Source organism: Catharus ustulatus, chromosome 6 (genome assembly GCF_009819885.2).
Source record: "Catharus ustulatus isolate bCatUst1 chromosome 6, bCatUst1.pri.v2, whole genome shotgun sequence".
Classification (NCBI taxonomy): Eukaryota; Metazoa; Chordata; class Aves; order Passeriformes; family Turdidae; genus Catharus; species Catharus ustulatus.
In genome coordinates, this window is record NC_046226.1 from 30,048,022 (window position 1) to 30,069,531 (window position 21,510).

Sequence of the window (21,510 nt, forward strand, 5' to 3'; positions counted from 1 at the left end):
GGCACTTTTTGACTGTAGATTGTAAAAAGGAAAGAGTATTTCACATTGTCACTAAGAACACTTAAATCCTGATCTCAGAATTCCAAAGTTCTGAGATTTTCCTCTGAGCACGAAAATAAATCAGGAATTAACTTTTGTCTTAGGAACAAGGCTACAAAATATTCACAGTTTTGTCTCAGTAAAAAATACCTCTGTGATGTTTCTGACCAGAAATATTTTCTTTTCCAACTTTCAACTATGCTGATTCTCCAGAGAGAAGTACTCATTTGCTCTGTGGTACAGATGTGGTCTCTAAAACTTGTTACCAAGTCAGGGATGCTCTTCCACTGCAAAGTTAAAGAGAAGGCTTCGGCAAAGTATTTATATCCATATATATAAAAGTATGTATAAATATATTTCTTTGTCTATGTATGTGTGTGTGTGTGTGCGCGCGCTTGTGTGTGTGTGTTATTACAGAAAAAAAACCTGGAGAACCAAGAAACAAATGTAAAAACAATCACCATCAGTAGCATAATTATTCATTTTCCTATGTACAGTGAAGATATCAATTCCATGCAAACCTCTTTCAAATTCCATTCAATTTAGCTGCCAAAGTGCATGTTTAAAAGATCAGAAGCTGCTGCATTACTGCAGTTTGGTTGCCATACAGAGCTGAGCTGCACAAGAGAGCTCAAATTCAATTAAAAATAAACATAAAATGGTTTACAACCCAGTAAGACTAGTAAGGCCTAAGATCATTTTTGTAAATTATTGCAGCATATATTAAAACTTCAGTTTTTACAATGCCTTCTATTACAGTTAAAGGTATATCTGGGCATTTAGTAGTAACTGACAATGGATTGCAATATTTAGTAAGCTATACATTAAATAGCTGCTACATATTCATCCCCGCAAATACAATTCACTTTTTAAATATGGATCAAAGAATCATTGAACACTTGTAAGAATAAGAACAGAGATTGTATTTTTCACATTTCTGCATATACAAACAGGCTGTCTGCTATGAGTCCAGTGCTTTAAAAATAAGGAGAAAATATGGTAATGAACATGAATTCACAACCAGTGTTGAATTAGTAATTCAACTAGTTAATGACATTTATTTCAATAATCAGTTACTCAAATTGTCAAACTATAGCTTTAGATAATGAAGTTAGAAGTTTAGCACAATAAAGATGTCTGCTGACTAACTTGTAATAGAAGACTGGGAAAGAGGTGATTCCTTTTAATCTTTTATTCAAAGTGAAGTTGCAGATACAAAATGACCTTGATTTATTTGGTGGAAAACACCATTTACTTGTAGGTGGTGTTTCTTGACAAGGAAGGATCGCTCAGTTTAGGTGCTAAATTCAAGACATAATTCATGCTAAAGAAGTAAAGTTGTTTTTTTTTTCTTATGACTTGTTTGGTGGTTTGTCTTTAAAATCTTCTGAGATTTCTATTTCTGCAAGAGCACTTCTCCCGTCTGACTTATCAGATAATCAGAGCCTTGTAAACACACATATTCACACAGACCCAAAGTAGACAATTTTCTTGTTTAAGGTTAATGATTCTTACTCTCTTTAGATTTGGGGTTTGGTTTGTTTGGTTTTGCTCTTTTAACATAAAATAGTGATTGCTTTTGAAGATAAAAGTCTGTGTCTTGAAAATAATTTATATAATCAAAATTAAAAATAAATAGGATTTAATGTGAAATTTAGTGTCAGAACTGATCTATTACATAAACATGAGGGTATGGCTTGTATTCCCTAAATGTTGATTCTCTCCTTGACAGCAGATACTGTAAATTCACTGTGCTTTTGGATGCAGTGGAAGATCTCTCCACAGCAATATGTGCCTCCCAGACCCTTTCCTTCCCAGAAGGCAATCAGCTACACTTTTCACGTTCGCTGTCTCAGCTGAGGCAGCCACAACCAGCTGCAGAGAGCTGTGGGAGGAGGATACCTGTGCAGCAGGAGTTGCTGTCCTGCTGCACTTCCACTCTCTCCACAAGAGTTGGAGGCTCCCTCTAACACTCAGGGGCTCCTTGATTTCCCTTTGAGAACCACCTTTCTGCAAAAGCATGTCCAGAAGCCACAATGTAACTTCAAAGGCATTTGGGACCCTCTGGAAAGTAAGCTCATGTAGTCCTCATTATCATAGACAATGATAATGTCAATGATAATGTTAATCACCCTTACTGGTGATATAAACCTGAGGGGCTTAGAGACTCAATGCTAATCTTTAAGCTCTTTCTTACTGCCTTGCTACCTTCATCTTGTTTGGTACCTTCCCAGACCTAATATATCATTTACATTTTATACAAATCTATGTCAATGAACCTTTAAGAGATGCCTCATCCATTTTTTTCTCTGTATGAATATATATCTCCTGGTTAAAAATGTTTCTGAAATACAATACATACCCTGTAGACTACATATGTATTTTGTGAATTCTACTTTTATGACGAAACATAAAATTGCCACCAGATATATTAATTTGTTCTAATGCCTACTGCATTAATGTTATCCAATATTATTCACACAGGACAGCCTAATTATAAATCTAATCTATCCTTTAAATATATAACAGCATTATAATATTCTTCCAATAATTAACATTTCTGATTCCTTACTTTTTATGTTTCAGCAATTGTAGCCATCCTCAGGAAAAAAGCAAAGGTAATTGGTAGTATATTAACTGCCTGAATTGCTTCTTTCTGAAATTTAGTGAGTGAGATTTACTAATCCCTTAATTTTATAATATCTATTCTATTTTTTTTGTCTTGTTAATGACAGAGACTTCTGTCACAGGTTGCTTCAGGGGGACAGGGTTCAGCTTTTACTGGAAGCAAGCATCAGCCTCTGCCCAGGTCTCACATACAGTTATCCAACCAGCAGGGTTTTATCTATTTTTTTTTTTTTTTGCAATTTTAGTATTAGTGTTGTAGATTATTCTGGCTGTCACACATATTTAAAGTCACTTAATGATTTCTAAGTATAAAACCCTCTCAATCTATATTAAAAAAATTATCAGTCTACATAATTCAATCATTCAAGCCAAATTTTTTCCAATTAGTACTTTCCCTTAGGCTGACTTTCTTAAAGCTTTAGCTAAAACAGCCTTTTAAGAGAAGATTAGTACAAAGTAGACAATGCTGTCGAATTTATGACTCTGCTACCAAGTTTTTAAGGAAACCTTAAGCACAAACAAATGAATTCTGAAACATCTCCTTATTTCCTGTAAAAACAAAAACTTCCTATTTTTAAGCAGAATCACAATGTTTTCAGATCCCTAGCACATACTTAATATAGATATAAAAGCACTGTGTTTTGATCATAATTCTCAATACTCCTCAAATGCCAACATACTCATCAGTCTACAAGGAAAGTTTTCTTCAAGATCTGAGGGTCAGCTAGCAGTGGTAATACCTTAATGCCCTTCAGTCAAAAGCATAAGTACTGGGCAGTGTTGTTCTGGATGCTGGAACGGGCAATAAGATTTTGTCTCAGCTCTTACTGATGTATGTCAGTATTTCTTAATACTATTTAGTCCTTCTTACTGAATAAAGCTTCTTTATGTAGCTTAAAAATCACGTCAGACTGACTTCCATAGAATTCCTTCCACTCCATTTTACATACAGAGCAGTAAGAGCTGCAAAGTCAAATAACCAGACACCCTTCAGCGTGGCAGACGACATTTTGCCACGTATTCACACTGCTTTTCAAAATGTGTGTGCTGAATCTATAATTTAGCTAAACATTAATTCTCGTTCTTCCATTGAAAGGGCATCTCATCAAAAGCAGTGAAGGTTAGCTGGGTTCCTTTAGTCCTCAAATTAATGCCAATGTCTTCATTAGCTGAGGTGTTTCAGAGCTGAAGATTGTTGACCATGACAGGGTTTAGGTACAGATATTTTTAATCTACTTTTTCAAGGAAATATCCAAAATAGTTTTACCTATCGCAGTTACTTTCTGCATCCCATTCCACCATCTTCATTTTGCATGCAAAATGTATAACACATTAAGTCTTGGAAAATGTAAACAGAGGGCAAAGTATAATAGTGGCCTCTCTTACCAGTATTTAGAATCCTAGTTGATGTGACTTAATATTCAAATTCCTCTCAATCAAATTAGATCTAGTTTTGCTTCCAGAAATAGTTATTATAATTCCCATATAAATTAATTACTAGTTTTCACTGCATAAGTGGGAATACCTCATTTTCAATGGCCAAATATGGGACTACTGCACTAAAACTTAATGCATCTGGAAAAATGCTGTAAGAAGAGGAAGTGTTAGGCACTGACACTTTTTTTAGTCCCGTCCTACCTATATGCAAGCCCATGACTATTTTGTATAATCCCTGCTGCTCGTATCCATTTCCACAAACCGTGAATTACAAACCCCAAAATGCCTGTGGAAGGAATTTTTCCATCAGTCTTGTAATCCGTGGCTTCCCTGAATTCCCTGCTCTTGCCCACACACTCAGTGGTGAATCCCTGATCAGAGCTGTGGATGTGGTGCCAACTGCTGCCTGCCAGTCCTGACCTGTCAGTCAGCGCCAGTCAAGGCAGGCATCCACTAGGGCTGACTTAGCACGTCCTTTGCATACTTGCTTAACATTTTAAGCTCCAATTAGTTGCAATTTATGTCCTGTATCACCCTATTAATTCACGCTAATACCTGAGACAACCTTTCTGCCCAGCCAAATCTTTCAAATTAGCAATCAAGTCAAGTGAAAAAAATTCAATGTTTCTAAACAATGATATGCAAAAGTCATTGGCAAACATGTGTTGATCAGATATCTGGAAGTGTTCCCATGTTTTCAAGACAGACAAAATTTCTCCATGGTGTGAACTTCCAAATAATTACCTTCAAAGGCAACCTTCTTGAAAACAGTGGAGGCTGTTGACTTTGCCTTAATAGATTCACAAGTCAATAAATTTGTATTTTATTATGAAAAGGTCTATTGTGCAGTATTAGAATGTATTAGTATTCACATTTATGTTTAAATTCATACTGTTAGAATTCAATTTTTATGTTTGTTTACAATATTTAAATGAATGCCCAAAATGTAAAAGGTTTTGCCTGTCATATTTATATTTAAATTTTTTGTATTTGACAATTTCATATACCTTCTCTGCCCAACCCCAAAATATCTAGAAATATTCTAATATTTCAATTGTAAAGGGATGGTAGGAAATTTCAGTAGTCCCTTCTAATGATAAGTAAATTGGGGACAAACATTAAATAAATATTCATATTTTTGAAAGAGTAAAATTGGTTCTACATAATCACAGATCACATGTAATGACTACTTTCAATGCTTTTCAAGAAAATAAGAGCAAAGAGGAACATAAAGTTTCCCAATAAATGTGTAAATTTTTTTTTTAATTAACATTGGATTATAAAATTAACATAAAGTCCTATCTTTTCAAACAGCTCTGATGAAACTCAGCTAACTACATACAGAGCTTGATATATGCTTTAACTGATTTCCTATATCAAATTTAGGTATATTCCAGTCTGTACATAGTTGAAACTATGATACTGACTGGTTCCATTACTTTCATGAAAATGTCCCAGATCATTGTGTACTTCCCTTTCTAGTTACTACTTTTGGAAAAAGAAAAAAAAAATCAAAGAGCCCAGTTTAGGAAGTCTTGGTGAGGAGCACAAATGCCCATGGAAAGTGTGCAGTTCATGATTGTAGTATCTGGGTCAAATAGTAAGAAAGGATAGGAAAGATTAAGGATTAAAAATTGCCTAAGACAGAGGAATGATGATGTGAAAATAATTGTGAATGTAACAATTGTGGGCTTATACAGCAAAAGTTTGATTCCTGTGCATTAGTACAATAAAGATTCACTTCTTTATCTCTGGTTTTGAAGAGATAGGGGAAGATGAGTAAGCTGTCAGTTTCAATTAATGTTTTGTCATAAATATTTATAGCCCACAGAAAACAATTGCATGACTCTTTAGGATTGAGTTAATTATTTATAAATCACATTCTAAATGTATTAACATAATTCTTTTACAGAAGCTTTGGCTTTTAATAAGTTAATATTAAAATGGCTGGATTACAATAAATGCAATAGAAAAATCTTTCTGAATACAGTGAGTGAGTATGAGTGGTTTCCTTTCACTTGTTCTACTTACTGTGTCTACCCTAAGGCTTTTTCTTTATAAGCCTTGAAATATATTGCTTCTTTTGTTCCAAGTTTCAAAATTAAAACTATAAAGTGTAAATTCTTACTAATAGAAAACCATGACCTAACACGCCTGCATCAGTTAGGACATGAATGGAGTAAAAGTATTCATAGGTCTGATGGGAGTTTCCAAATCCCAGGGGTTTAGTCTCATTTTTCTGACCAAAAAATACTTGAAATAAAACAAAAGACAATAATTCGTAGGTTGCAAGTCCCAGATCTCGTTTATTTATAAAGCAATAAATATTAGAAGCACAAATAAATTGCACGGGTGTGTAAACAAACTGTACAATGACTGAAGAGTTGGGGAAGGTTTGCCAGAAGACTCCAAGAAGCATGTTGTCGTCATCCTGAGTGGGAGTAAATTGAGGGGGGAAGTGCTTAGAAGCACTTGCGGTGTACAATGGATGGGCCAGCTTCATCATACTCTTGTTTGCTGATCCACATTTGCTGGAAGGTGGACAGAGACGCTAGAATGGAGCCACCGATCCAGACAGAGTACTTGCGTTCAGGAGGGGCAATGATCTAGGATAAAGAAAAGCAACAAAATCCTCAGTTCTGAACAGTGAATCTGTATCATCAATGCTACACACCACTAGATATTTCAAGTAAAGCAAGTAAAGAACTTTTCTATAACCGTATTGATCTTCAGAAGCTCTTACAATATATGTAATGTATTAAAAAAATCTGTAATCATATTTTCTTCTTTTCTAATACTTGCTTCTAACCAACGTAACTATTCTGATTAAATGGAATTTCTACTCATCAGTCTATCAGCTGTTGATCTCATTTTTGAGTTGTTCCTATATCCCAGTTTAATGAAGCAGACCTTGTCTCCAACTTTATCCACGTTTTATAACACAGAGTCAAATTCCTTACCTTGATCTTCATAGTGCTAGGAGCAAGAGCAGTGATTTCTTTCTGCATGCGGTCAGCAATGCCAGGGTACATTGTTGTACCACCTGAGAGGACGTTGTTAGCATAGAGGTCCTTACGGATATCAATATCACACTTCATGATGCTGTTGTAAGTAGTTTCATGGATACCAGCAGATTCCATACCTTGAGAAAAAAAAGACAGTAGGCAGTGAATTATACAAGAGGTGTTCATGAAGCAAAACTCTGGCATCTCTTATCATCGTTGAACTTCTACGTCCTTTTTCTCATAAAAATGCTTCCTGATTATTAAGTGTTACAGAAAAATATTGTAAAAATAGAATTACAAAACTAATAAAGGAAGTGAACACTATTCGTTAGAAAAGGTAAGAATCATAATGCATGTGCAAAGGCAAGAGACTCAAAATATTCAGTAAGATAACAAGTAGACACGCAAGACTCATTTAGCATATGGCAATGGAAGAAGGGTACCAAGAGCAGAAAATGCAAGTATTGGTTTATGCCAGTCTCACTAAATGTATTAGTTGAATATAGTAAAGACAGCAAATGGATACAATAGAAATAGTTGAAGTAGAACTAAAGAAGACAATAGTAACTTCTTCAGTCTACTCAAAATGTAGTCTATACTATTCAGAATCATCAAGGCAAGAGAACACCATGACATGGAATAAGATATTAGTACTTGATGTTAACAAAAAAAGGAACAAGAAGCAAGTGTTTGTAGGTTGCATTCCAGTTTGTTAATTTAACAGGTGCTTCCTGAAAGGGCTGACACTGGATCCAGTAAGAAGTCAGCTGATGAACAACTGCATGTACTGCTTGGGACTTAAGAGTATAAACATTTGCTGCATCCGTCAGCTGCCTGCACAACCAGCGAGAATACAATCTCCACCAGGGCAATGTTAATTACAGTGTATATAAATATACACACACCTTCACTCCACGTCCTTCCCCTCTCTGACACTTTAATTCTTCGTGGAAATAAATTCTGTTTCGAGTGTAAGCCCTACAAATACAGCTCTGAAGGCTATTCTTGCCATTAGTGACACAGAATTAAAAAATGTCTTGAGTTGGAAGGGACCCATGAAGATCATGGAATCCAACTCCTTAATGTTGATACTGCAACTGCATGTTTTATTATGAAAAAATTGTGACCCTAAAACTTGATCTAAAACTTGCAACAAGAGCCTGGAACTCAGCTAATTACGAGATGAGCTCACATCAAGCTCATCTTACAAGAACCAAATAATCTAAATTATTATTCACTCACATCTGATTTTGTACCAAATTTGGGTAAGCAGGAAGGAGGAATGGGTCACCTTCCAAATCTTTTGATTCATTCATACCTCCTACAGAAAAGAGAATTTCCTGGGAACACTTACCAATAAAGGATGGCTGGAATAAGGTTTCAGGGCAGCGGAAACGTTCGTTACCAATTGTGATCACTTGACCATCAGGCAATTCATAGCTCTTTTCCAGAGAGGAGGAAGAGGCAGCAGTGGCCATTTCATTCTCAAAGTCCAGTGCAACATAGCACAATTTCTCTTTGATGTCACGAACAATCTCACGTTCGGCTGTTGATATAGGAGAATTAAATCAAGCTTTGTATAAGCACAATACTAGAGAAGATGAGAGGATTTCCAAGAGAGATGTGAGGATTTTCACAGTAGAGAAAAGCTGAAGGACTGACCTGTTGTCACAAAGGAGTAGCCACGCTCCGTGAGGATCTTCATGAGGTAGTCAGTCAGATCCCTGCCAGCCAGATCCAGACGCATGATAGCATGAGGCAAAGCATACCCTTCATAAATAGGTACATTGTGGGTGACACCATCTCCGGAATCAAGGACAATACCTGGGAGAGAAATGCCAGAGAGCAGCTGGAATCACCTTGCAAATGCTTAGAGTCCTTACACACAGGAAGCAGCAAGAAAGACAACAAAATAAAAGAATTTTTAGCATAATTCTTTTTCAGTCACAAACATCTTTCCAATTCTTTCTGCCTTTACTTGTCTAGACATTCCTGTGGGATGTGAATCTTCCCATAGAATAGTTGTTCCGTACATATTTTAAGATAATCCATAAAACCAGTCTTCCACTGCTACTATACTGAGAAGTAAGAGTATTTGCGATAGTGACTGTCTTGATCTGATAATGGGCATCTTTTGATCCAGTTTAAACCTTTAAACAGATGTAACATTTTTGTAACTGCAGTATCCCTACAGGAATATCTCTTCATTTGCACCACAACAAGCAGTGGCACAGTCAGTTCCATGATGCCTCTCCAACAACAATGCAAATTATCGGTGGAAAGAACAAAGTGGACCTATTTTGTACTGGCTTTTATGCTACTGTTATCAATTGCTATCAAGTAAAAAATACTTATTTTTCTGTGAATTAAAAGAGTTTGTAATGGAAAGGAAGGAGAGCTCCTGAAAGGAAGTAGAATCTAAATGGTGTTTATTTGTTTATTTTACCTGTTGTACGACCAGAAGCGTACAGGGACAGGACAGCCTGGATTGCCACGTACATAGCAGGTACGTTGAAGGTCTCAAACATTATCTGGGTCATCTTCTCACGATTAGCTTTAGGATTCAAGGGAGCTTCTGTGAGCAAAGTAGGGTGTTCCTCAGGGGCCACACGGAGTTCATTGTAGAAAGTGTGGTGCCAGATCTTTTCCATATCATCCCAGTTGGTGATGATGCCATGTTCAATTGGATATTTCAAAGTAAGGATACCTCTTTTGCTCTGAGCTTCATCACCCACATAGGAATCTTTTTGACCCATACCAACCATAACACCCTAAGGGAAGAAAACACAGAAAAGAATTAATTGAGGAAGACAACATCACAGAGTCCAAACAACTACATTACAGACAAATGGCTGAGTCAGGAGAGGTTTAGGTTAGACATTAGTAAAAGATTCTTCACTCAGAGGGTGTTTGGGCACTGGAACAGGCTCCCCAGGGAAGTGGACACAGCACCAACCCTGACAGGGTTCAAGAAGAATTTGGACAACTATCTCAGACACATGGTGTGACTCCCAGGGCTGTCCCATGTAGGACTTTGATGATCCTTGTTGGTCCCCTCCAAGCCAGGATATTCTGTGATTCTGCAATTCTAACTATCTTATTTTCAATCTTATTTTCAAGAAAGGTACAAGCAATCACACCCCTGAAAGGCTGTTTGGGAAAATAAATTTAACATTATTAAATTATTAAGTCAACAGAATCTGAGGTGTTCCTTCCATTACATGAATGGATTTTCCCCCATTTTTAACACACCTCTTATTTTCCATTTTTTTCCTTTTGGCCCAAAAACTTGACTGAAAATAAAATGCACAGTATCATGAGCGGAAAAAGGAGTTTGTAAACAGGAAGATACAGAGCGAAATTAGCATTCCAGTGATCGAAGATACTTCATTTTACTATGCAGCCTTAGCAGTAATTTATCCAGGACAAAAAAAAAAGTACAAATTGCAAATGTTTAAAAAAAAAAACAAACAAAAAAACCCAAACAGCTTTATGAACTTTTTACCGAAGAAATTATAAGAGAATAAGGAGATATGGGACAGGCAAACAGGGAAGTTAAGGAAACACTGGGCAGACCTGGGAATGAATCACCAGTACTATCGCAAGAGGTGAGCAGAGGAGAGAGCAGGGTATCTGGGACAGGGCAGCAGAACTGAAGGAAGAGGAAAGTGGAGGCAACGCCTAGAGAGAGGGCGATGCTCTGTCCTGCCTCGGTCCTGCCTCCGAATTTACCTGGTGCCTCGGGCGACCGACGATGGACGGGAACACGGCCCTGGGGGCATCGTCTCCGGCAAAGCCCGCCTTGACCAGCCCCGAGCCATTGTCGCACACAAGTGCGGTGGTTTCCTCGTCGTCACACATGTTCGGAAGGGAGCACGGACCTGGAAAACAGCACGGTGGCACGTTCAGAGCCCCGCGGGCAGCACCCTCCGGAGGGCACCGCCGGATCGCTGCGGCGGCAGCGGGAAATTTGACTCATCCCGGAGGATGCTCGACGGCTCGCGGGCAGGGCTCTAAAGGGATCCGTCAGCCGCTTTCTTCTCCGCGCTTTAAAAGCCACCCCAGCTGGCAAAACGCTCAATTAGAGCGTCGTTACCGGATCCCTGTGTCCGCAGCCCGAAAAGGGAGGGAAAGCTTTTGAAACCGCAGAGATCCGCGGTGCCCAGCGCGCTCCGCGGGTGGCCGGTGCTGGCGGCGGGGCCGGGCCGGGGCGGGCGGTGTCTCCGGCAGGGAGCGGCACGGCCCGAGCCCCGGCTGTACCTGCACCAGCCGTCCTGCGGTGCCTCCCGTCCATCCCTCCCGGGATCCCCCCGTCCCGTCCCATCCCATCCCACGGCTCCTCCCGGCCGCCCCTCGGTGCCGCCGCGCTACTCACCAGACCAGCACGGGCGGGGGGCAGCGGAGGAGACCCTGGCTGCTGGCTCGGCGGAGCCGCCCCGATTTATACCCCCCGAGGGGCAGCGTGCTGCGGGGCCACCTTGTCCTTATTTGGTCGGCTCCGCGCCACTGAGCGGCCGCGCAGCCATGAATGGAGCCGGCCCGGCCCCGGCCAGCCCCGGCCCATGTAAGGCAGGTGCGGGGCAGCGCGGCCGCGGCCGCCGCATGGCCAAATAGGGAGCCCAGCGCAGCCCCCGGGGGTCAGCGCCGCCGGGCAGGGGCCGGGATGGGGCCGGGAAGGGGCCGCAGAGCCCACAGCCCGGCTGGGTCCCGGGGTCAGCACCCGCCCGGTGCCCCGCCAGCCGCGGCGCCTCCAACTCGCGATGCTCGGGCTTGGCGCAGGGTGCGAGGGAAGCCGCACGGGTGTTTTCTCCCCCGGCTTTTCATTTTTTCCGCGGAAAAGGAAAAGAAAAAAAAAAAGGGCAGCCGAGTTTCTACTTAATGTGATGAGGTTGCTGGGGTGCCAACAACTGTGGGTCCTCTCCTGCACGGAGGCAGCATCTGCTCTCTGTGTTGCCTTAGGAAGGAGCAGTGCACTCTCAATTTCTTTTGAACTTTGATGAGCACACGCTGAAAAAATCACCCTTTTCTCTGCTTTTGGCTGACATCTATGGCACAGAATGGGATGTTAATATGCATGTTCTTAAACTCCACATTTTTGGTCTTTTAATGCACACCAGATCAGTAAGAGATAGTGATATGTCTAGGGCAGAGGGCGAGATATGGGAATAGCTTGGACAAAACCCAGCTATGGTATAAATGTAATGTGACAGTTGTTTTCCTGCTCAGTTGTTGAACGTTTCAACATTGATAATTTGTTCCAGCGGTGGAACCTAGAAAATCCATGTGTCTTCAGGACTTTTTTTTGTTTGTTAAAAATAGAAAGACTGGAGAGGCATCCCTTGAGTGGGTTTGGCCTGGCATGTGAAAGCAGAGATTGTCAACTCATGTCCCAGAGAAACTCATTACCATGTGGAGTACAGAGTCCTCCAGGAGCTCAGCTTGTAAAGTGCCCCATGTTTGCCCGTGAAACAATGCTGGGATGCAGCAGGGAGAATTGAGATTTGGGACAGAAGGGAATGGTGAGCTTCAACGTCAAAAGAGGAACATTCATTTGGATCAGCTGCTTAAACGCAGGTCCAGTTTATGAGATGCCATTCAAAAGCTGACAGACATCACATGGGTATATAGATCTTAAATTATCTTAGGAAGGAAAGAGCTTGTGAATGCTACACAACCTGCAGTCTGGGGGCTTTGAGAAGTGTTGGGGGAAGAGCAATCTGCACGGTGCTTTAGCTCTGACAAAGCACGGGACAACTGGAAATTGCTCTTTGTTTCTAAACTATATCCAAAGGGGGCGTCAGAGACTCTCAGACTTTAATTTCTTCTGAAATCAGAGATTGTATTTGTTTCTAGCACAATTAATGAGGCGGTTAGCTCCACCCCAACCCCAGTTTATCTTGGGTTTGTGCCCAATTATGAGCACAACTCTGAAAAAGATGGTAGCAGCGCAAACTTCTTGGATATTAATAACTCCTGCTTTTCTTTAAATGCCGCGAGGAAAGAGAACCTTTTCCAGGTGAGACACCATTTGTGTACAGAGTTGTGTATGTATATTTAACACATCAATATATAAAAATACATATGCACATATACGTATTATATGCATGTTTTTATCTGTGTGTATATATATATATATTTACATATTGCTTTTTTCTTTTTCTTAGCTACCTAAGAAAAGCTGTGTAGGACTGTATAGGAAATACAGTGACCTCAAAAGGTCAAAGTAGCAAAACACTGCTTGAATGTCACTGCTCTGGACAAACTTTGGCTCTTTGTTTGTTTTGTCTTGATGGAAAATCAACCAAAATCAATACTGGTGGGATAAGAACCCCAAGCAAGTATATATTTATCTAAATTGATCAGACACATGTAACAGACACTTGGGAATACTTTGGTGATAGCCATGCCTATTTATACAAGAATTCATATATATGCAAGGATTTATAAGCATATCCACCCTGAGACAGAGCACTCTTTCAAAGAAAAAAATACCATATGCAGCTTTCAGTTTTAAAAAGACAGCAGATTTTACCCCACGGTAAGTTGCCATATATAGTTTAAATCTGCTTCTTTTTTCCCCAGCACATCTTTTCTACAGAAGCCATATTATGTGAGGGATTGACCAGCTTCGCCAGCACTAGAGATTAGTTTACAGTGTTATCTCAGCTGTTGCTTGGTTCAGAGGTGTTGCAGTATTTACATAGAAGTCCACTGCTGATAGCTGCATTGAATTCCTCCCCAATCAGACCCTCTCTGACACATCCTACATTCCCTCTGGCTAGAGAGAGACAGACTCTCCTGAAACCAAGACAGAGTCAGCTCTCACTGAAAAATCTATGAAACAGGTTGAGTTCTCTTGTTTACTTTCTAACTAAATTTTTGCTTTCTCTCCTATTTCCTCAAGTTTTACATTTCTAATCCAGCAGGACTCACAGTTAGGATCCCGATGCGCTTGAGAACTCATCCACACACCAACACACTCCCATATATTGCAAGGTCAAACGGAAAGGGCACCATACAACGTAAATAATTCCAAAATACCATTTTCTTCCTTGAAGCCTTCAAAAATGGCCCAGCTAAAGTTACTCCTTTGGCCAAAATAATTCTGCTTTCTGCAGTAAAGTGTTATCACAGCCTCAAGTAAACCAGAGCAGCAAAAAACCTATGAGGTATGTTATGCAATATCATCTACAGGAAAAACACTCCAGCTCTGACTGACCAGGGCCCCCACATGCTGTGCACATTCTCATGACTTAGCTGTTGGGAGTGACCCCAGAGACAAGGGAAACACAGGCAGTACAGGGTGTTAGAGAGCAGACAGATCTGCAGTGGACGTGATCTGCATGTCCCTAGAACAGCCTGAACACACGGCAGCATGAAGCCTCAATGTGCATGATTATTAATAGGAGAGCAAAATTAAATATATGTATGTCTGTATATACAGAGAGAAGTGTATCATATAGAGAGAGAGGTGTATCTATATATATAGGAGACACATGCATATAGGCAAAACTGTGTGTGTTGTTCAGCCAAGCAGACACTATTGTGACTGTAGCCAGAACATGAGCCCTTATATCTGCATGGCAAAAATGTGAATAAAAAAATCACACTGTGACCTTAGGATGCCTAGAAATCCTCACAACTGCTATTCAGCTTTTGACTAAAAAAATATGAAAGCTTCAAAATATAACCATGATTCTTTAAAAGCTTCAAAGCATAAAACACTTACTACAATAGACTTCAGATTATTTACTATATTTAACAATGCATTCAGAAATTGTGAATGTGTAGGTTCAGGTCCACTCTATATTTTTTCATTCAACCTTTCAGTTTATTACTTTTTTGTGTAAATGACCCAATAAAATCAATAAATTATTCATAATAAAGCAAAGAATTTTATATACAGTATATCCTGACCTAGCAGATTTTGGAGCAACTTCTCACTTAAAATCTGCTATTTCTAAATCCAATGGATGTTGACATATAAAATCTGTCCTAGCACAGAGCCAAATGTTACCTCTCTTAAGCCTCAGGCCAGAGTAGTCTTTGAAAGAAACTTTACATTTTCAAGAATAAGAAGAAAATGCCATTCTGACAGGTTTTCTTTTGTCTCTTTTTTCTCACAACAGCTGTTTGGAGCTATATGGTCTTTAGAAATATAAGCAGCATTGCAGCAGAGTCTTGTTGATGGGCAGAAGTCCTGATGAGATGAGAATGCCAAACATGCAATATATGATGAAAATCACTATCATGAATCACTGTCATGCAATATATGATGAAAATCCTCTGTCACAAAGGAGCCATGTGTTGTTTTCAATGTCTGTGCAGTTCTGAATCTCTCTGTGTATGCAGACATACAGGAGAAAGCAGAGAAGACAGTTCTGCAGTCACCACAAATCTGAAATTATTCCGTATGAAACTACTGAAGTCTTGAACCTTCCAAGTGAGAAATCTTTCCCCTAGAAGAGAGTCTTCCAATTTAATTATTACATTGTCTGGCAAACTTTTCCAGAGAATTCATTGGGTATTCCCCTTTCTTAGTTATGTCTCATCCACGCTAGTACTAGCCCATGTTTCATGCTTTATATATTCCTTGTCTCCTCGGCATTTAAACCTTTCACATAATTGCAGGCTCTTATCATCTCTTTGCGTCTTTCTCTCACTCACTCATGTGCTGCTGCACTTCTATAATTAACCTAAAACATCTTAAGTGTGTGCTGAAAGGGTAAAATCATGAGGTGGGCAGTGGAGGTTGGAGATGCAGCTAAAACATTTTGTTATGAGGCTTAGAAGTTTAGGCATGGGCAGCGTAAGTGGAGGTGAGTGGCAGTCAAAGGAGTTTGTTCTTCCAAGTCTCTCACTCTCCAGAAGTATTATTTGCCACGTGTCAGTTCCAAAGAAAGGATGAGATTGTTAATAACATTCATCCCCTTTTGCAGTGGAAACAAACCTCAGAGTGTGCCAGATTGGGCAAGTAAATCTGTGCCCTATCCATGTATAACTTTTCAAATTCAGCATTTTTAAAACTGCTACCAGACCAGTGCTATAAGCAAATCTACTTCCAGTGATGTGGTTTCCAGCACACTGCTGGAAATGTAGTCACATTCTCTACTGTAAGCCCTTCTGCAAGGTCTGAGTCACAATCACCTCTGGCAGTTCATGTTTAAGCTGGTGAGGTTGGCACACCTAAGTATGGGATACCATCCGGAGGGACCTGGACAAGCTCAACAATTGTACCCATGGGAATCTCATGGGTTTTAACAAGACCAAGTGCTGCTGCTGCATCTGGGTCAGGACAACCCCTGGTACCAGCACAGGCTGGGGATGGACAGATGGAGAGCAGCCCTGCCCAGAAGGACTTGGGGTGTTGCTGGCTGAGAGGCTGGACATGAGCCAGCCATGGGCACTGCCAGCCCAGAGAGCCAAGTGTGTCCTGGGCTGCATCCAGAGCAGCGTGGGCAGCAGGGCAGGGAGGGGATTCTGCCCCTCTGCTCTGCTCTGTCAGACCCCACCTGCAGGGCTGTGTACAGCTCTGGGTGCCAGCACAGGAAGGACAGGGACCTGCTGGAGTGACTCCAGAGGAGGCCACCAAGGTGATCAGAGGGCTGGAGCATCTCTCCTGTGAGAAAAGGCTGAGAGAATTGGGATTGTTCAGCCTGGAAAGAAGGCGGCTTTGGGGTGACCTAAATGCAGCCTTCCAGTACTTGAAAGTAGCCCACAAGAAAGATGGAGAGGGACTTTTTACAAGGGCCTGGAGAGACAGGACAGGGGGGAATGGATGGCTTCAAACTGAAAGAGAATAGATTTAGATTAGACATTAGGAAGAAATGCTTTCAATTTGAAACTAAAGGACCCTGAATCTACCAGCTCCTGCAAAGTAAGGTGCAAGTTTCCAGGCTGTTTCTCAGTTGCCTTTTAGTTTTCCAGAATCAGAGACAGATGTCTCATGATTACAACAAAAGCAGCAATTAAACAGTCTATTTTAATTGCATTCTCACTAAAGAATCAACCTTTAGTAGAGGAAACCATCAAATACTTGCTTGTCTGTTAACCTCTCTACATGCATTTGCTTGCACTGTGTGTGAAAGCAGGAGACCAAAATTTCTTAATCTGCATAGACTAAAGAGGGAAGGAAGTGACGCTTTACAGATGAGAAGCTAAGCTTCAGCAGGATGAAGTCACACTGGAAATTATGTAAGAATTGAATCCTGCTTCTGGAGACCAATTCTGACATCGAATAGGAAGCATTCCATTGCTCTCAGATATGAGTACATAAGATTTTCTGAATCTATGGTCGATGCAGAGAGTTTCCTTTGCCACAATTCATAGATACATCTTTCTAAAGAAACCCATGGATTCCTCTGATGCTATTAGGAACACAAAGATACTTGATGAGTCTCATAAAATTGTGAAGGTTCCCACATATAATTTTGCAAAAATGTGAGATGATTTAGATAAAAACTTCCCAGTGATTAACAGAGGGTGTAGTTGCACTGTGTTACCTGGAGTTGAAGTAAGTGGATTCAGATGTAGAACTGGATGATGCAAAGATTGGCTTGGAACTTTCTGGAAAAAATTATCTTGCTATAAAAAACAAAGCTCCTTCAAAGTACATTTTACCAATACAATATATATGCAACATTTTTTCTGACAACTTTAAGATCTCAGCATTTATTAAGCTACTCCTATTGAGTACTTACAGGCTGAAAAAACAACTACCGCAACAAAAAATCAGAGAATAGTAAAGCCACATTTTAAGCCACATTACAGAATGCTTGGTGAAGGAAACAATGTCAGTGGACTAAAAGGGGATTATGTCCAGGGTTTAATAATTTTCTAAATAGTATTCTAGAATGACAGTGGGAGTTATTTTCTACTGATACTTATTTTGTCACTTATTTACTCAAAGTTCTAACTACAGGGGAAAAAAAGTCAGGGTGTCCCTCATTTTTTTTTTCTAAAAAGCCTGTTTTATAGAAGACTAAGCATTTATCAAGATTTCATTAACATGATAGAAAATGGGGCATTTCTGAGTTAATTGTAGAACAGAATGCTGGATCTCCAATGTATTGGAATACTTTTTTTGAGCTAATGTCATCCTTAACATAGGAACTTACGTTACTGGCTCATCAAACTTAGTAATTATTTATGTTTGCTGCAAAGATGTCTAAAATTCAAATTTCAATTAGCATTTTGTATAAATTTGTCCAATATTTACCACAGGTAGGAGTTGTAGACAGCAGCAATAGAACTTCCCATTTACAATACTGTTAAGGAGTAGCTAAAAGTTCTATTCATTGTCATTCATCCAGTGAAGAATTGACTAACAGGAACTATACTAAGCTTGGGAACAATGACCCATTGCAGGTGGGGACTTGAATCATTGCAAAACCCTGGAAAACTTCTGGGAAAAAAGGATCAAAACTGAAAGGTTAAATGCATATTCAAGGAACAGGTAATCTACCTAAAATCTCAGTAATTCAAGATCAGAGAAAGTACCAGATGGAAATCAGTAAAATCCAATTGGCAAAAGTTCATCTTTTAAGTCAACTGGGGAAAATGATGCTGAAAATACAGTTTTAATAGGTTGCCTTAAGCATAGTAGATGTTCAGGGAATAAAAAAAAGAAAGGTCAGTTCAATGGTTCATAAAGCAATTATTTCCCCATAAAATATTTTCTAAAATAATACACATAGTACAACCAAAGGCAGTCACCATAAGGAAAATCTAAATGTTTTCCTACTTTGCAAGATGGTATCTAAACTACTAGGCCACAAGGTTGCCCTCAGAGGAATGGCTCTCATGATAAGCAGCTGTTTCCCAGTGCAAAATGTCTTGGGAAGACCAAGATATTGGATATACACTTGATGTAGCTTGACATGGAGAAAATTTCAAATGTGTATATTAAATACATTTGAATATGTTTCAAATATACTGCATTTCAAAATGAGATAAAACGGCCTTAAAACAAAGGATTCAACAAAAACTAGTAAAAAAGAAAGTAGAAGTAGAAAGTAAAAAAAAGAAAGTAAAAAAGAAAGTAAAACGTGCTGGGCATTCCAAGCTATCTCACATATTGCAGGTGGAACCAACGCACCTATGCCAATTCTCTAGATTCCTGCTGTGTGAGAGGCAGCTAAGAATTATGTATGTAGCACCTCCAGCCTAACTTACATTTAGCACACTACACACACTTTTTTGAAAGTAACAACTCAAATCTATGATGTTTTCAGGAAATATACCATTTTAAAGATAAAGGCCTTAAATAATACAGAATCTCTTCTGAAAAGTAAAGTTTGTCAAAGCTTTTGGGAACTGGAAAGAAATACTTTGACTCATCTGCCCTGTTTCCTTTTTCTGTCATTCATGCTCAAGCTGATTCCCAGTGAGAACCCTGTGACAACTCAGATGAAAACTATCTAAGTGGGTACTGCAAGAATTTAACTATTGCACTCAGAATTCAGGTTCTAAGTACTCAAGTCCAAGAAAAATGGGAATTAACTGCAACAAATTCAGAAACATTGTATGTTTGAGAGAAAATCTTTAGAAGAAAGCTTAAGGAGTTCATAAAACTGCACCAAAATTCTTAATAAACTCGCACAGAATTTATAGGCTTTGGAATAAGCCCAAGAAGAGTTGTTTAGGTATATTGCCTTCCTGTCAAATTAAGAAGGACTCAAAAACTATTTATAGTTAAATAGAAGGCATAAATGCCCAACGGTAAAGAAATATTTATTTGGTAGAAATATACCTAACATATTTACTCTGGCCATTAATTATGAATCATTGTGTACCCTACAAAACCGTTAATTTAGGTTGTCACCTTGCAAGGATACAGGAACAGTTCAAACCCCAGCAGAAACTGGATTATTCCTATTGAACTAAGCAACTGACATTATTTTGCTGAGTCAGTTTTCATAATACCACGAAGAAGATGCATTTCCATACAAGCATAAAATAAATTCAAGATTAAATAAATAATAGGATGAATATTGAAAATATTGTGTCTAAATGTATTCTGAAAATTCCAGTTGGCCTCACAGCATATGCACTAAGAAGTATATAAACTAAATGAGGTCTCAAAGCCTGACAATTTAGAGAAAAAGATAGGATGTGCACTGCAATGACAGTCTTGCTCTAGTTAACAATCTGCCTCTGTCCTAAAGTCAGTAGTTTTCTGTATCTTCAGAGGTCTTCCAGTTTGATATTACTGAGATGTTCATGCTTCTTAGTGAATTTTAAACTCCCAAAATTCCTATGTGGCTTTTATGTATAAAGCAATGAGGTACAGGCTCAATGATTTATTGATAAACAGGAAATTGTTAATCAACCCAAAAACCAAAAAATTCTTCTTATTAGTACCACTCCAGTGTTTTAAGCATTAGCCCTATAGTCCTTAAAATTTCTAATTATCCCCCATTCCTACCAGTGTTTTGGGGTATGCAGTTTTAGAGATTAATTTAACATGATAACACAGTTGTCAATATGAAGAAATTCCTTTGCTCAGCCATATTTTTCCAAGCTGATCTGCTTGAAAACCCTAGAAAGTACTGCTGGTTTCAGCAGTTACACCCACCTGAAGCCAAAGAGCGGTAAGATTCTGAACTAAATTATTAATAAAAAGGAAATTAAATACTGGAGGCCTTACCTTTAGGAAAATTATCTCTGCATTATTCAAATGAAAAGTAAAAATAAAATCTTGAGTCCAGAAACACAAGGGGTTTGAAAATCTCAACATACATTCTTGGTTTACCTTCTGCTGCTGGAACTCTTGGGAGAGTTGTAGTTGGATATAAAAATGTCACTGCTACCAAAACAACTCATATGATATCATGAGAGATTAATTATTTATCATGGAAAAAATCATGTGGGGTAGGTGATCTCTAAAAGGAAAACTGAAGAAATTATCCTGGTTCTATTTAGTACCCTAGAAATTTGAGTTAGGGAAAAGAATGTTACAAAATGTAAATGCTGTGGGGTCCAAGTGGGATGCAAGGACCCAAGGATGTCCACAAGACAATCCATGGGGTGCAGAAGGAAAATATTCTTTGTACCATTAATATATAAGATTTTAAAAATCTTTTTAATATTGTATTTGTTTCATTTTATCTAATTCACTTTCTAATTTTGGGGTATTTTTTATGTTTTATAGTGCAGAATGTGTTATTACAGTAGCACTCATAAGTAAGTTATACATTAATAAATACACATGGGTTGGATGTGCCCATTCAAAATTTTTACTGATAGAGGTGTGCAATCGAAAAAGTTGGGAGACCACCAGCCTAGAACACTTCATGATGGACACCCATTCCATTAGGAAATAATAAACAATAGGACGCAGTCCAAAATCTGTCCAAGGATGGCTGAACAAGAAAACTTAATAACATAAGGTTTAGCAGAC

The 21,510-nt window shown here is 39.1% G+C and overlaps 1 protein-coding gene across 3 annotated transcripts; it reads right to left on the reverse strand.

Annotated features, from left to right (window-relative positions):
• Window positions 1-6,386: 6,386 nt before the first annotated feature.
• ACTC1 (actin alpha cardiac muscle 1) lies at window positions 6,387-20,900 on the reverse strand. 3 transcript variants are annotated; one of them, XM_033063330.2, is made up of 7 exons: window positions 20,863-20,900; window positions 10,842-10,990; window positions 9,556-9,880; window positions 8,772-8,933; window positions 8,464-8,655; window positions 7,065-7,246; window positions 6,387-6,710 (listed from the first exon to the last, which is right to left on the reverse strand). In XM_033063330.2, exons 2-7 carry the CDS (start codon window positions 10,968-10,970, stop codon window positions 6,567-6,569), a joined length of 1,134 nt encoding a protein of 377 aa, XP_032919221.1. In that variant the 5' UTR covers window positions 10,971-10,990; window positions 20,863-20,900; the 3' UTR covers window positions 6,387-6,566. The 3 variants fall into 3 exon arrangements, with proteins under 3 accessions (XP_032919221.1, XP_032919222.1, XP_032919220.1); XM_033063331.2 differs by lacking the exon at window positions 20,863-20,900 and adding an exon at window positions 20,758-20,843; XM_033063329.2 differs by lacking the exon at window positions 20,863-20,900 and adding an exon at window positions 11,485-11,551.
• Between the last annotated feature and the right edge of the window lie 610 nt (window positions 20,901-21,510).

Bases quoted from the DNA above. Each gene is read 5' to 3' on its own strand.
- ACTC1 (XM_033063330.2), bottom strand. From the start codon at position 10,970: ATGTGTGACGACGAGGAAACCACCGCACTTGTGTGCGACAATGGCTCG. The intron at 8,934-9,555 runs GTAAAATAAACA...TTTCTCTCCCAG, and splicing joins CGCTTCTGGTCGTACAACAG to GTATTGTCCTTGATTCCGGA. The intron at 7,247-8,463 runs GTAAGTGTTCCC...TTTTTTCTCAAG, and splicing joins ATTCCAGCCATCCTTTATTG to GTATGGAATCTGCTGGTATC.